Source organism: Colius striatus, chromosome 9 (assembly GCF_028858725.1).
Source record: "Colius striatus isolate bColStr4 chromosome 9, bColStr4.1.hap1, whole genome shotgun sequence".
NCBI lineage: Eukaryota > Metazoa > Chordata > Aves > Coliiformes > Coliidae > Colius > Colius striatus.
The window spans coordinates 13,998,544-14,012,616 of NC_084767.1; the positions used below are offsets into that span (position 1 = coordinate 13,998,544).

Genomic DNA, 14,073 nt, shown 5'->3' on the forward strand with positions numbered 1-14,073 from the left:
GGCGCTGGCTTCCCAACCCTGTGAGCATGGGTAGTGGGAAGCAGCCCAGCTTCAGGTGTGCTGCGGCAGCGGCTGGCCACGATGGCAGGAAGGGAGAGCCCCAGGGCTGGGATGCGATGGCAGCGCTGGCAGCAAGCACCAGCCTCGATGGGAAGCAAAAGCTGTGCTGGAGATGCCAAAGGGTTGCCAAGCTGGCGTGGCTTCAGCAGCAGCGGGCATCACAGGATGTGCCCAGCGGCAGGGCACAGCCCGTCCGTGCAGCTGCGGGGCAAAAGACCAAAAAGCTTGGGGGAAATAATTAATACAGCTCTGCACGAGAGGCCTGGGAGTTCACAGCAGCTGGGTGAGCGCTCGGACCTCTAGAACTCGGGGATAAGGTGCTTTACGAGGACTCCATCCAGACGGGCCCAGCCGTGCCCTGCGAAAGGTGTGCACCACCAAACCGGCTCCCGGCCGCGCCGCCCTCATCTCCTGCAATCCTTTATTATTTCCGACGAACGCCACATACGCTCCTCCCGAGCGGGGACGCTTTAGGCCTCGCACCCCACACCCTCGGTGCCGGTGCTGCAGCTCGGCCTCGACTTTCCCAGCGGCAGCCGGCATCCCCGCCCGCGTCACGGCCGTGCCCAGGTGCGATGCCTGTGCAGCGGCGGGGCGAGGGCAGCCCGGGGGAGCCGGCACGGCAGTGCCGCCTCCTCCAGAGCCCCCCGTGCAGCGCACCGGTAGAGGGACGGGGCAGAAGGCACGAGGGGACGCGAGGCCCGACGGGGCGCCCGGGGCGAGGTGGGCTCTGCACCGGACCCCTCGCTCGACCGTGCCCGGCCCGGCCCCGCCGGCCCCGACCGACTCCTCCCGAGGGAAAGCGCGACGACCCGCCCGAGCGACCTCGGCGGGCCGGGGCAAGGGAGGCCGCTGTGCCCGCGGGGCGAGAAGGGCGGCGGGGCCCGTTTGCCCCGGCCCGCGGAGGCGCGGCGGGGCCCTGCCCGCGTTGCCGGCCGCCCTTTGTGTGCGCCGCCGCCTCCCGCGCCGCTCGGCCCGTACCTGCCTGCGCGGCCGGGCCCGCTCCGCTCCGCACCGCTCCGCTCCGCACCGCACCGCACCGCACCGCTCCGCTCCGCCAGGCCGCCGCCACCCGCTCCGCTCGGCACCGCCGGGCCCGGCCCCGCGCGGCGCGTCCCGCCCGCCGCCCCGGCCAGGCGCCGCCCCCGCGGCCAGCCCGGCCGGCAGCACCGCCCCGGGGCCGCGCTGGGCTCCCCGCCCGGGCCGGGGGCTGGTAGCGCCGGCGTGTAGAGGCGGCGAGGGCAGCGGAGCTGCGCTCGCGGCGGGGCCAGCCCCCGGGCTGCCCTCGCACCGGGCCGCCGACGCACCCCCGGCACTGCCGCCTGCTCCTCAGCCTGAGGCGGGAGCCGTGGGGCCGGGGCACGGGGGGTGGATGACCCAGAACCCCGACGTCATCGCCGGGCGGGAGGGCTGCTGCAATCGCCCGGGCCTGCGGTGCGTGTGATGACCCACCCGGCGACGCGCCCACCGGGTCCCGGCTCTACGGCTGCTCCCGGGGCAGTTGCCACGCGGGTAAGGGGTAAGGCCCAGGCAGCGTGTCTGGTGTAACTGGGGCGTCAGGCTGATAGCTCCTACAAAGAGTCCCTTTATTTTTCACCCAGCGTGCATGTGCCCTTTGTGCCAGATTCTTGAAGCTAGCAAAGCCTGAGGTTGTCCTCATCCTCCTCCCCAGCTGCTGAGCACAGGTGTGATTTTAGAGCCTTTGTACATGACATCGTTTCGGTTTTTCCACCCCAAGACCATCTCAAGGTATGTATGCATCTGGCTGCCCCCCAGCCTTGCCTGTACACAGACAAAATTCCCTTCATTCCTCAGAGAGGGGGGAAAACAAGCTTAACATGGTTCTGCTCCTGCCCTTGCCCTCTCCATGGAGGCTGCCAGGGGCTCTGCTGGCATGTGGAGACACGCTCTCTTCCAGGGGAAGGGAGCCCAAGTCCTGCTTGGGTCCGTCCTCTGCCTGTGTGAGAAAGGATGCAGTGCATGGTGGAGATCCGTTCGAGTTTTGTGTGTCCAGCCCATGGGGACAAGCTTCACGCCCAGCCTGCAAGGATGAGATGGGGCAGAAGGTCTGTTGGGTTTGCTTTTGGCAGCATGCTCTGGGAGAGCTTCCGACTTCCAAACAAACAAAGTGGGCAGATAAACAAAAATAAAAGAAGAAAGGAAATCATAGGGAAGGAGACACAAAGAATTGCAGACAATTAGGGCTGCAAATTTTCTAAGGCTGAAGCGTTCATTGAAGTCAAAGACTTCTTATCCTTAAACATTTCACTCTCCTCACAAGCCTGTTCTCTGAAGATCTCTGAATATCTTACCTACGCCAAAGTTACTTGAAAGCTCGGGAAACAAAAAGGGGCAAACAAGAAGTTTTTGAACTGTGAACTGCTGTAAAGGGTATTAAAGGGATTGTTGGGGTTTTTTTTTCCAGCCTTAAATGATTTGCAAACTCAGCCTGAAAATGTATCTCCTCTGGGAACGGCTCTCAGGGGCCACGCAAACCTCTGCCAGAGTTCTAGCAGAGGAGGTTCCTGCACAAGTCATCGAGCAAAAAGCCAGCAGTGAGTAATCACAGGCACGCACCGAACTCCAAGGACAGGCTGCGGAATCCACAATCTCCGGAGGTCAAGTTTTCCACTGAATAACTGCTTCTGAGAGGAAGGAATTTGTTGAATGCTCGGTCTGGCATTTGCTAAAACTTGTATTTTTGTAAAGAATGACCTACTCGCTGGAAACAGCCCCTGCTCACAGAGACATGGCTGTTTATTAACACCCCCACTACCATCTTATGTATCAGGTAGCTTTTTGGGTTCTGGCCCATCTTCTGTTCGCAAACACAAAGGAAACCAGTTCCTTTCCTGCACACTTTGACTCACAGGCTCATCCTGGGCACATCTGTTGGAGGGAAGTGCAGCGGCTCTCCTCTGCATGGTCTCTGAGCCAGTAATCAACACTTTCAGCTCCCTGCTGAGTTACAGCCAAATTAGGGTCCCCTTGAAGTCCACGGCAGCACTTCCACCGACTTCATTGGGACTAGAAACTACCCCTTGAAGTCTCTGCCAATTCCTTAAGTGCTTCAACTTCAGCGTTGGAGATTTCTTTCTTAATCTTCTTACGCCTGTTTCTGACACATCGTTTTATGTGTGTGTGTACAAACTGCCTTTCTGAAACTAAAAACAGCCTTAAAAGTGAATGGAAAAGCTTTCTTCTTTTTTTTTAACCTGTGAATGGCAGCATTCAGGGCCCTGAATTCCAATTTGCTGGGTCTGTTAGAGGAAAGGTGCCATTCTGAGAGGCATGGAGCTGTCTAGAAGGGAGCACCAACGGAGGATCCTGCTCTGTACCAGGCAGACAGCAAGGGTTCACCCTCTGCAAAAGGTTTTGGCCTCTTCCAGCCCGAGTCTCTGTTTCCAGGCCACCATGAAGGCCAGTGGTCTGGTGGCTCGTGGGAACAAGATGTGGCCACAGAAACAATGACGTTTGAGCACCGAAATTCCTGCTGTGGGAAGGCCAGAGACTGGGTCTTTGCAGGTCAGGCCAGTCACTCCCCACTGAGCCCTCTCAGGCAGGACCAGCCTACAGCCGGGCCAACCCCAGGCAGCAGGAGAGGTCAAGAGCAGCCTTTGCATTTGCCTTGGCTCTCAGGCTCCCTTTCTGTTTAGTCACTGGCTGAGTTATGAAATCTGCCTGCAGCGTCACCGTGTCTGTGGGTTTCCCACGAGCTGCAGAGGCCATTACCAAGGAGCAGCTGGAATGTTAATAACCCATTAAGGAACTAAATCTGGGGGATTTCTCAAAGCAAATACACATAGTCTCTGGCACTGACCCCGCCATGGCCTGAGCATCCTTCCCAACCAGGCTGGAGGATGCAATCCTTGCAGTGCCTCCCTTGCTCATCCCAGCCTGGGAAGGTCCTCAGCACCGACACAGCCTGTCTAGAGCTGGCATTTGAGCCGCAGGATCATTTTGCAGCGCACATAGCTCCTTTGCAGACACACCAGGACTGCTGCAAAGCGAAGGGAAAGAATTTGTCCTGGGGAGTGGAGAAAGCCCCCTCCTGCACTTTTAGGGCTGAGGGTAGCCTCGGGTTTTGAACCACTGGGTTGGTTGGGGTTTATTTTAGAAGCTGCTGAGGTTATTTCAGCCTGTTACCCCACAAGTGGAGGCTTGCCCGTTTCCTTGCCTCTGCCTTGCATCTGTTTCAGGGGAACACCTGTAGGCTGGTGCAAGCCTTGTGGAGGATCCTCGCAGCCTGCCCTGCGTGTGTGGCTCCCTGGGGAGACATCCACGCTGCCTGGCTCAGGCTGCACACACCCCCCTCACCAGTCCCATGGCTCCTCCTCAGCGGGTCACCTGCAGCCGCCATGGCAGACATGGCCTGACACGGGCTGACCTCTGCCACACTCACCTGCTGATAACCCTTCCTTTGCGTCAGGCCAGGGCTGTGTCACTGGAGCCCCAGGCTGGAATTACAGCAGTTGTGCCAATGTATATTTTAAAAGCCTCTCTCTCCTTCAGTATTTCATCAGGAGGATCCCTGACGTGGTGACAAGTTGCTAACAAAGAGAGAAGTAGGTGAGAGTGGGCTTGCTGGAACTTTCCTGGGGATGCAGCCCAGCACTGGTGGCAGATCAGGAAAAGGTACCCTGAAAGACGGCAGCCTTGCTGGGCACGTGGATGCTCCTCTACAACCATGGAGCACCCCAGAGCTCTGGAGCTGACAGGCACAAGAATCAGAGATCTTAAGGGTTGGAAGGGACCTTGAGAGATCATCTAGTGTAATCCCCCTGCCAGAGCAGGGCTGGGCCGTCAGCAAACACTGTCAGTTGAGCAGAGGTGCAGGTGAGTTTCTGGGCCTTCGGGCTGTGCAGCCTCACTATCAGGGACAGTCTCAAAAGTCTCCCTCCTGCAGAAGCACTTCTCCTGCAGTCAGACCAGCTCTGAACACAGCTCCTGGGAGCAGATCAAAAAGGCCCCTCAGCCTGCCCGCTATGGGCACCCACAGGTGAGCTCCCAGCCTGTCCCACAGCACCCAGTCCTGCATGGCTCTGAGCCCTCTGCTCCCCTGCAGGCAGCCCAGCTCCGGGGGAAGGCACCCAAACACTGGGCAGGATCGGACCCAGGACACATGTCACCAGCGCTACACAGTCAGGATGGATCTGCCTTCTTTCCAAAGGTCTTTGGTGTTTCCCATCTTTACTCTCCTGAGCACTTTGTGAATCACATGGAACCAGGAAACATTTGCTTGCTGGGCCACCTCCATGTAAACCGTAACAAATTCACAGTGCAGGTACCAAACGCGGCTCAGCAGCTGCTCGGGGGTTCGTCCCTGAGACCATCGCTCACCGCTGCGCGCAGCAGCCGCCCTTCGGGTTCCCAACAAGGAACCAGCTGCATGGCAACCTCGGCAGAGAAAATGCTCCAGGCTCCCGCCCATTACATCGGATCCGCAGGCACCCACACGGGTACATCCCCAAACAGCTCCTGCCGGAGCTGTGCGCAGGGACCCCACGGCACGAGGAGGGGAGCGAGGGGGTCGGCCCGGCTCCGGCTGGGCCCGGCTCCGGCTGGGCCCCGCGCTGCCACTGCGCCTCTTTTCCTCCATTTGTTTCTTAAAGCAAATGAGGCCCGTGTTTCCAAAGCTCTCGGTGCAGGGCTCCGGCAGGCCCTCTAACCCTCAAGGTGTCGCCGCCACGCTGGGGAGGGGCCGCGTCCCCACAGGCGGGAGCGCCGCTCCTGGGAGGGCACGCCAGGGAGCAGGCGCCGCCATCTTGGGGGGGCCGCGGCCAGCGGCCGCCGCCACCTTGGAAAGGGAACCAACGCGGGGGACGCCGCCATCTTGGGGAGGGCGCCGGCGGAGGCGGCCGCGCCGTGTCGGGGAGGCCGGCCCCGCTCGCCCTCGGCACCGCCGTTCGCACTGCGGCGGAGGCAGCGGCGAGACCGGCAGCGGGCAGAGCCCCGCGATCGAGGAAAGGCGCTTCCCCCGCAGCGCTCGGCCGCCCCTCGCCATCGCTTCCGGGTGAGCGGCGGTGACCTCCGCCCCCTGCCCCCAGCGCTTCCTTTCCGGCGGCGGCCGCGCAGAGCAGACGCGCAGGTGAGTGGGGGCCGCGCCGAATCCATCGCCATCCGCCCGCCCGCGCCCCGCCGCCGCCTCCCCGCCCGCCTCCCGCCGCCGCCTCGGGCCCGGCGCATGGCGAGGCAGCGCGCCCGCCGCGGGGGTTGCGCCGGGCGGAGCGCCGAGCTGGGCCGCGGGCGAGCCGCGGGCTGGCGTAACTGCGTGCCCGGCGCGGGGCGGCCGGGCCCGGCGCGGCGGGGGAGCGGGGAGGCTGAGCCGCGGCTCTGTGCTCGGCCGTGGCGGGGGGAGGCCGCGGCCCGGGCCGCCCCCGGTGCCTTGCTGGCGATGCGAGCCGCCTCCCGCTGCGGCCGGGGCTTCCTGCGGGGCGGTGAAGCGCTCAAGGGCAGCGGCTTCCTTGTGCGTGGGGTCAGTCCCGGCGTTACAGCGCTCAGCCCTCGGCGTCGGCTCTGCCTGTGGTGTCGGTGGGCTTTATGGAGCCCGGCTGGTGACGGTGACACCGAAGAGCCCATAGCCGTGTCGGGAAGGAGAGGGAGCTCAGCCAGCCTGGCCGTGTGGGCTGTGACTGAACGATGGGTGCTCTGAGCAACTCCCGTGGGTGAAAGCAGGTCGTGCTTGGGCTGGTGCTCTCAGTGAAGCCGTGAGGCTTTCCCGTGTGCAGGGCACCGGTAGTAGCTAGTGTTTGGCAGGAGGGGGCAATAGGGAACTGCCGTCCCATGCTCTGGAGCAGACACACGGGATCCCCAGCACTGCCAAGTGCTGTGCCCATCCCCTCCACCCGTGGGCCTCAGCTGTGGTGGGAGAAGACTTACCCGGGCTAATCCCAAGGATGGGCTGTGGAGACCGAGAATACAGAAGAACTCGTGAAAGATCTGGAGAGTCGGAGCTCCATGATGCCACCAGGTCTTTAATACTCGTTTTGTGAGGTGTGTTCCTTGTGTAAAGTCATACAGACGAGCAGGGGGAGGCTCTTGGTAATGCTGGTGTTGGTGCTGTGCTGCAGTGGCCTCTGAGGCCATCAGCTGCCATGAAGTAGGGCTGTGTATCTCTCACCCTGCTAAAGGGTTGTCTGCCAGCATCCAGCAAAGCCAGGGGTCATGGGCTTCCTAAAAGCACCCCTTGTCGCGCAGAACCACTGCCCCTGGCTTGCCAGCGGCAGCTCGTTTGTCTCAGTAAAAGGCTGCTGTAGCAGGGAATGTCGTAGCATGCTGAGAACTCTCCCATCACTCCTGCTTCTCTTCTGTTGTTCCTCAGAAATGGCACCTCGCAAGGGCAAGGAGAAGAAGGAGGAGCAGGTCATCAGCCTGGGGCCTCAGGTGGCTGAAGGAGAGAACGTGTTTGGCGTCTGCCACATCTTTGCGTCCTTCAACGACACTTTTGTGCACGTGACCGATCTCTCTGGCAAGTGAGTACGGAGCGCTGGGTGCCTAGCCGAGGGGCCGGGCTGCTCCTCGGGAAGCACCTCAGGTCTGGTGAGGGGTCCCACCAAAGCCCTGGAGCGTGTGCTGAGCCGTAAGGTGGGAGGGTGTGTGTGCAGCAGGCGGCTCCTGGGTGGCGAGTGCTGTCCCCAGGGCACTGCCTGTCTGCACAGTCAGCCCCTGGCATTCACAGTAACAGGTTCTGGCTGCTCCCAGAAGCCAGTCTGGGGGGAAGAACGAGGAAAGGCTGTTCTCTCAGTGGCTTCTCTCCCTTGTGTAGGGAAACCATCTGCCGTGTGACTGGGGGCATGAAGGTGAAGGCAGACAGAGATGAGTCGTCTCCGTACGCGGCTATGCTGGCGGCCCAGGACGTTGCCCAGCGGTGCAAGGAGCTGGGCATCACCGCCCTGCACATCAAGCTGCGCGCCACCGGCGGCAATCGGTACGTGGAGGGGCTGGGCACGGCCTCACCGGCAGTGTGCCCACTCTGAGCCGTGCCAGGCTGTGCTGCTGTCCCAGCCGGCAGTGCTGAGGCGCCCTGGCAGCTTGGCTCTGCACTTGCCGCGAGGGTCTGTGGCTCTAGGGTGACTGGTGATGCCACCTCTCACCGAGCACCCACAACTCGGTGTGAGTTGGCCAGAGCCTGGCTGTGCTCTGGTTTCTCTGGCAGGGGTGGGGAGGTGCTGCCAGGCTCGGAGGCACCGCTGTGGCGTGATGGTGAAGCGGCTGTCTCGTGGCCAACTGTGAAGGGTTTGGGTCTGGGGACAGGGGGAGAGCCAGTTCTGGTGGCTGGGTGTCTTGGCATGGAGGAACTCGTTTTAACGTTACTGGTTGACTCAGAAGGTGAACACAGTTCACAGACACTTAAGGGATTGTTGGCTCTGACTCTCCGCCAGGACCAAGACCCCTGGACCTGGTGCCCAGTCAGCCCTGAGAGCTCTGGCCCGATCCGGGATGAAGATTGGCCGCATTGGTGAGTGTGCAGAAAGTGGGAGCTGGACATGTATGACTTAGGATATATCATCACAGAGCTGTGCTGCTGGGACAAAACCCAGCCCAAACCCCAAACAGCTTTAAGGGATGATTTAGTAAAGGGAGCTCTGTACACACAGGTGCCAGTCAGTACAGTGATGTAGCTTTGGGATGGTAAAAGGGATGGGGAACTTCTGGAGAGAGTCCAGCACAAGGCCACCAAGATGATCAGGGGACTGGAGCATCTTCCTTGTGAGGAAAGGCTGCAGGAATTGGGGCTGTTTAGTCTGGAGGAGACTGAGGGGGGGATCTCATTGATATTTATAAGTATCTAAATGGTGGATGTCAGGAGGTTGGGGCATCAGTTTTTTTGAAGGTATCTAGCAACAGGACAAGGGGTGATGGGATGAAACTGGAACACAGAAGGTTCTGTTTAAACGTAAGAAAAAACTATTTCACTGTTGAGGTGAGGGAGCCCTGGCACAGGCTGCCCAGGCAGGGTGTGGAGGCTCCTTCTTTGGAGGTCATCAAGACCCACCTGGATACATTCTTAGTGACCTGATCTAGGTGGACCTGCTTCTGCAGGGGGGTTGGACTGGATGATCTCTAAAGGTCCCTTCCAACCCCCACCATTCTGTGATTGTTGGCCACTGTCAGGTGGCACTGAAGCCATCTGACATCAAAGAGGTCACCTGCCATCACGGTTTAATTTCAATGGCACCTCAGATTGGCAGTTGACTTGGGGTGGGCTGAGCAGGGCCAGCGTCTGACTGATCCTGGAAACACCATGTTGGCCTCGGGAACTGACTCAGTGACCTGGAATTCCTCCAGCTGTTGGAGGGACAGTCCCACACTCCCTAGGGGCATCACAAGAGGTGGTGGTGGTGGGGGCTGCTCCGATGGTGACATCAGTCACCCTGATTCTTTGGAAACACTGGTGCCTCTTGCTTTCCACGGGATGGGAGGTGGGGATTTTTACTTCCTAAGCACTAAGGGCCAGGTCACCCAGCCCAGACAGAGCGCACAAAGCCTTCAGACCCATGGGAGGTTGCTGCTGGGGCTGTGTGGCTGTGCCCTGTTGGTTCCTGGGGTCCCTCTGGAAGGTAACGCTGTGTTTTGGTGTTTCTCTCCCGCAGAGGACGTCACCCCCATCCCCTCAGACAGCACTCGCAGAAAGGGGGGTCGCCGTGGCCGTCGTCTGTAGGCAGCGCTGTGCCTCTCCTCATTAAAGCTCTCTTGGAAACCTCTTCTCAGCGGGGTGTGTTCTTGCTCAGGCACATGTGAAGTGCAGTGGCTCATGGAGAGTTCCACCAGTGGTTTGTCCTCATGAGTGGAGTTGAGCTGCTGCTCTGGGGCTTGTCAGTACTGCTGCCTTTCACTGTAGGCAGTGAAAAGCTGCTTAAACGCTGCAACTGCAGCTCCCTCGAACACGCTGATGTGTTTATGCTTCAGAGGTATGTGGGGGAAATGACTCCTGAGTGGTGCCCTGGCACCTGCACAGATGTATGCTGCCATCAGCTTGGGGGAAATGCCCCTCTCCCACCTTTGCCCATGTTCCTAGCAGTCCAGGCTTTGAAATTGCCCCAGTGCCACTGATGCCCTTGGCCGCTGCAGGATTTTGGGTGGACAAGATTGATGGGTGCAGAGTGCTGGAGAAAGCTGGCTTAGGCTAGGCAGGGTGTGTGTGCTGGGTGAAGCTGCCGTGGCCTCTGCAGCTGGAGGGAGGTGAGGCTGGCACAGTTCCTCTGGTGCAGTGGTGCTGCTGGGCTGTGTGGTGCCTGGGTGGAGGAGGCTCTCGCCAGCACAGTTTGTGACTCCGAGGAGGCTGGCAGCTGGGCTCCTGGGGAAGCTCTGCCTCCAGATTCCCAGGCTCAACTCCCTCACTGCTTTCACGTGGGCTCTTCGCTGCACCTTAGAACCCTTCAGGAGGGATTCCTGTGGCTGCGTCCCCCACGGCAGGGATGCTGTGAGGTGGTGGTGCCAGAGGCACTTGGCCCTGAGAGCAGCCTCTGTCCTGGTGAAGTTCCATGGCCTGGAGCCAGGCTGGGGTGTGCTGCTCCTGTTCAGCTTAGTCTTCACTTGTCGAGCCCGAGCTCTCATACGATAGAAGGAGGTGAGTTTCAGAGCTGATCTGAAACCTGAAGCCATGGGGCACGTCGATCTTCACAGCCAGAACTCATGCTTCTGGTTTCAGCGTGAGTTGTGATCTGGAGGTGGCTTTGCTATGGAAAAGCAGGCTGTTCTGGTGAGCAGGCAAGCTGCTCCTGGGTTTTCTCTAAGCTGTTGTTTAACACACAACTTCCCCTTTCTGTAGAAAAATCTCTGCCTGTACAGATGTTCCTCAGCCAGCATTTCCCTCACGCAACTGCGCTGTTCTGCTTGCAATTTTAGATGTGACCATGGAAAACTCGGGTCTGAACTTCCCTCACTGCTGAAAGTGCACCGCTTGCTGTGCTTAAAGTCAGTGTGCAACTCGTGTGGAGAAGGTGCTGAAATGATGCAACCAGCAGTGGCCCAGCCAGAAAGAGACTTTAGATCAGAATAGATCAGCTTTGCTGTAAAAAGATCTGTTTTATCACTATATACTTACACGCAGTGAAGCCTGTGGCTGTTCTGGGATGTGTTCCTCTGCCCCGGGTGACATTAACGTGGCCTTTCACTGGGGAAAGCTCTCCAGGAGTAGGAAATGCAGCAGTTGTTCAGATGTAGCAGCTCTGGTTGGTCTCGGTGCAGTCTGAGATGTTTTGTGCTCACTGCTCCCTCCCCTCATCTGCCTCCTGGGGAAGGGCTGGGTGTGCTGGGCAGCCTCATTGGGCCCAGTTGTGTTCAAGGGCAGATGTGGAAATGGGAAGGTGTCCCTGGGAGGGGATGGGAAGAGAAGCAGCTTCTCCTGGGGCTGGTGGATTCCCCTACCTGGCAGGGTCAGACTTAGCTGCGGGCAGCAGGGACAGGAGCTGGGTGCTGGCTCTGGAGAGGAAGATGCTGAAGCACCGACTGAGACCTTTGTGTCCAACACTGACCCCTGCCCTGCTTGGCCTGTCCTCCCCCAGGGAGGTTTCCTGGGGTGTCAGAAGCTTTGCCCACCACGGGCAGAGGCAGATTTGCTTATTTGCCCTCACTTGGGGGTGGCAGGAGCTCTGCTGGGCACACAGCAGCCAAGCTGCCCTGTGCCCAGCCCATGCCACTGCTGGCCCTCACTGTGCTGGGCCATGGGCAGGCTGTTCCCAGGGCTCACTGCACCAGCACTTTTACTTCTTAGTACGTGAAACAGCTTCTTCTGAAACCTTCCAGGGGAGAAATGGTCCATGAGGAAGGGAAAGGGGCGAGCCAGGCACAGAGCGGGCTGCCTGGCACCAAGGGGAGGGCTCTCCAGGCCAAGCAGTGTGGGTAGGCTTTGTGGCTCTGACCCATTCCTGCCCCTACCCAGCTGCCTCTTGTGTGATTTGGCATCTCCTGCACCCCGCAGCAGGGTGAGGGCTTGTGGGTGGGGGTCAGGGCTGGCTGCCTACCCTGTGGCTGCACGCCCAGAGTCCCTGGAGCCTGTGCAGCTAGTGGGCCCCCTGGCTCAGCCCTTCCCCTCAGCCTTGCCTGGGGCTGCCCGAGGGTCCTCTCATGGGCAACCAGAGGTGGGAGTTGCCCCAAATGTCAGGGACTGCAAAATGGGGACCTGGCTGGTAGTAAGTGGCTTTACATGGAAGCCCACGGGGTTATTTCCACTTCCCTGCCTGAAATTAATCACTGTGCCAGCTTGGGTCGAGAACCTGGGGAACAGGCAGGTCTGAGCCGAGTCCTGAAACTCCTCCTTGCTCCCTAAAATCCAGCTGGGCTGCTTGGCAAGTTTTTCATGGGCAGCACAGAATGTGCACAGATGTGAGGCCTGGGGGGTGATGAGCCCATGCTGGTCCCTGGGGTTATGGTGGGCTGAAAGCTGCTCTGGAAAAGGGCCTGTGACTTCCCAAGGTCAGTTTACAGGTCTAAACCACTTTAGATGCCATGGGCCTGTGCAGAAAGAGGGGGGAGATGTCTGTGTGCAGTGAGGGCTGCTCTGATGCTGGGGTGCTCAGCCTGCCTAGGGGCAATGGGGCTCTCCCCACCTCCAGGTCTTGCGCTTGTGGTTTGGGGGTCCCAGCTCCATGACACGGCTGGGGTTTCACTCCCCGAGTTCCCGTTCTGACTCTCCAGTTCCCCTCAGGCTGCAGCCCCAGCAAGGAGCCAAGGGAGGGCTGCAGGACAAACCCACATCCTCCCCACAAAGCCCGCGGTGCCCGCCCTGGGCACTGGTGACAGCGGGGCTCTGGGGTGAGGCAGGGGAGTCCCCGCACTCCTGGGTGTCCCGGGGCTCCGAGCACCGACCCCCCTGCGGGAGGGCTCCTCTTTCCCACCCAGGAGGCAGGAGCATCGCCCCACCAGCGCCTGCTTCTCCACAAACAGCATCTGTCCGGAGCCCCTGTCCTGCTCCTCAGAAACGCGTCCTGATGGCTCCTGATCCCTCCTGCCCGGCGGGGCCGGGGCTGGCTCCGGGTGCAGGGCTGGAGGGGTCGGGCTGCCCCAGCCTCGCGGCTCTGTGCCGCTCGGGCCGCACGCAGGGGGAGCTCTGCCTGGTGACTGCTGAGGCCAGAGGATTGCTTTTCCTTTCACACGAAGGAGTTTCGCTTTTGGTTGAAGCCCTGCCACGCCGTGCCGGGGGCCGGGGCTGGAGCTGCGCTGTGGTGCCTGGCAGAGCCCCATGGCGCAGCGCTGGTGTTGGGGACACGTAACCCCCCGGAGTCCTTGCACAAAATCAGCTGAAATCAGCTTTCTGGAGGTGGACGGCCGTGGGGGGGGCCTGTGGGATGGGCTGGGCACCTGTGCTGCCCCACTCTCCCCAGTGCTTTGGGGGTAACCCAGCTTCAGGGGCTCCTTCTCTCCGGAGTTTGGGAGTTCAGCGCACCGAGGCAGGGCGAGAGGGTACTGCAAGAGGGAGGGAGGTTTGAAAACACTGGTCCTTCCTTGAATCGTTAGCCTCTCAGCCCAAGAAGTCCTGGCCAAGCTCTCCCACCCCAGAGAAGTCCAAAGTGAACCTCCCAAGGTGGGATTTGGGCTGACATGCAGCTTTTCCCTGGCAGGGAAGGTGAGTGAGGAGGAGGTGTACCCTGACAGTGTGCCTCTACTTTGCTCAGCTTTGGGGTGAGGAGCTCTCCCATGGCACACCTTCCCTCCTTCTTCCCATGTTGCCTTCCACCTCTCCCATCCCACCTGTGCCTCCCACTTCTTGCCTCTTGCCCCCACATCCCCCCTCCAGCCCTCCCGGGCTCCCACAGCCCCCAGGCCCACGGCACTGGCTGTCCCAGGCTGGGTGTCGTGCCTTGCCCGTGGTGGTGGGGTGTGGAGCGATGTCCCCTGGAGTGGCTGCAGCGCTCACTGCCAGATCAATATCGTTTCTGGACAGGAGACCTGTGGAGCAGAGGTCTGCCTGGCAACAAGTGATGCAGGTGCCAACAGCCAATGAAGCTTTTCTTTTGCCCCCCCCCCGGGGAGTGGTGGAGCGGGGGGGGATGGGGGGGTGGCCCGGGGGGG

The 14,073-nt window shown here is 60.5% G+C and overlaps 1 protein-coding gene across 1 annotated transcript; it reads left to right on the forward strand.

Moving 5' to 3' along the window:
* The first annotated feature begins 5,951 nt into the window (after positions 1-5,951).
* RPS14 (ribosomal protein S14) lies at positions 5,952-9,764 on the forward strand. The gene is made up of 5 exons (XM_062002900.1): positions 5,952-6,148; positions 7,382-7,532; positions 7,826-7,987; positions 8,442-8,518; positions 9,654-9,764. The coding sequence occupies exons 2-5, from the start codon at positions 7,384-7,386 to the stop codon at positions 9,719-9,721; spliced, it is 456 nt and encodes a 151-aa protein (XP_061858884.1). The 5' UTR covers positions 5,952-6,148; positions 7,382-7,383; the 3' UTR covers positions 9,722-9,764.
* The last annotated feature ends 4,309 nt before the right edge of the window (positions 9,765-14,073 follow it).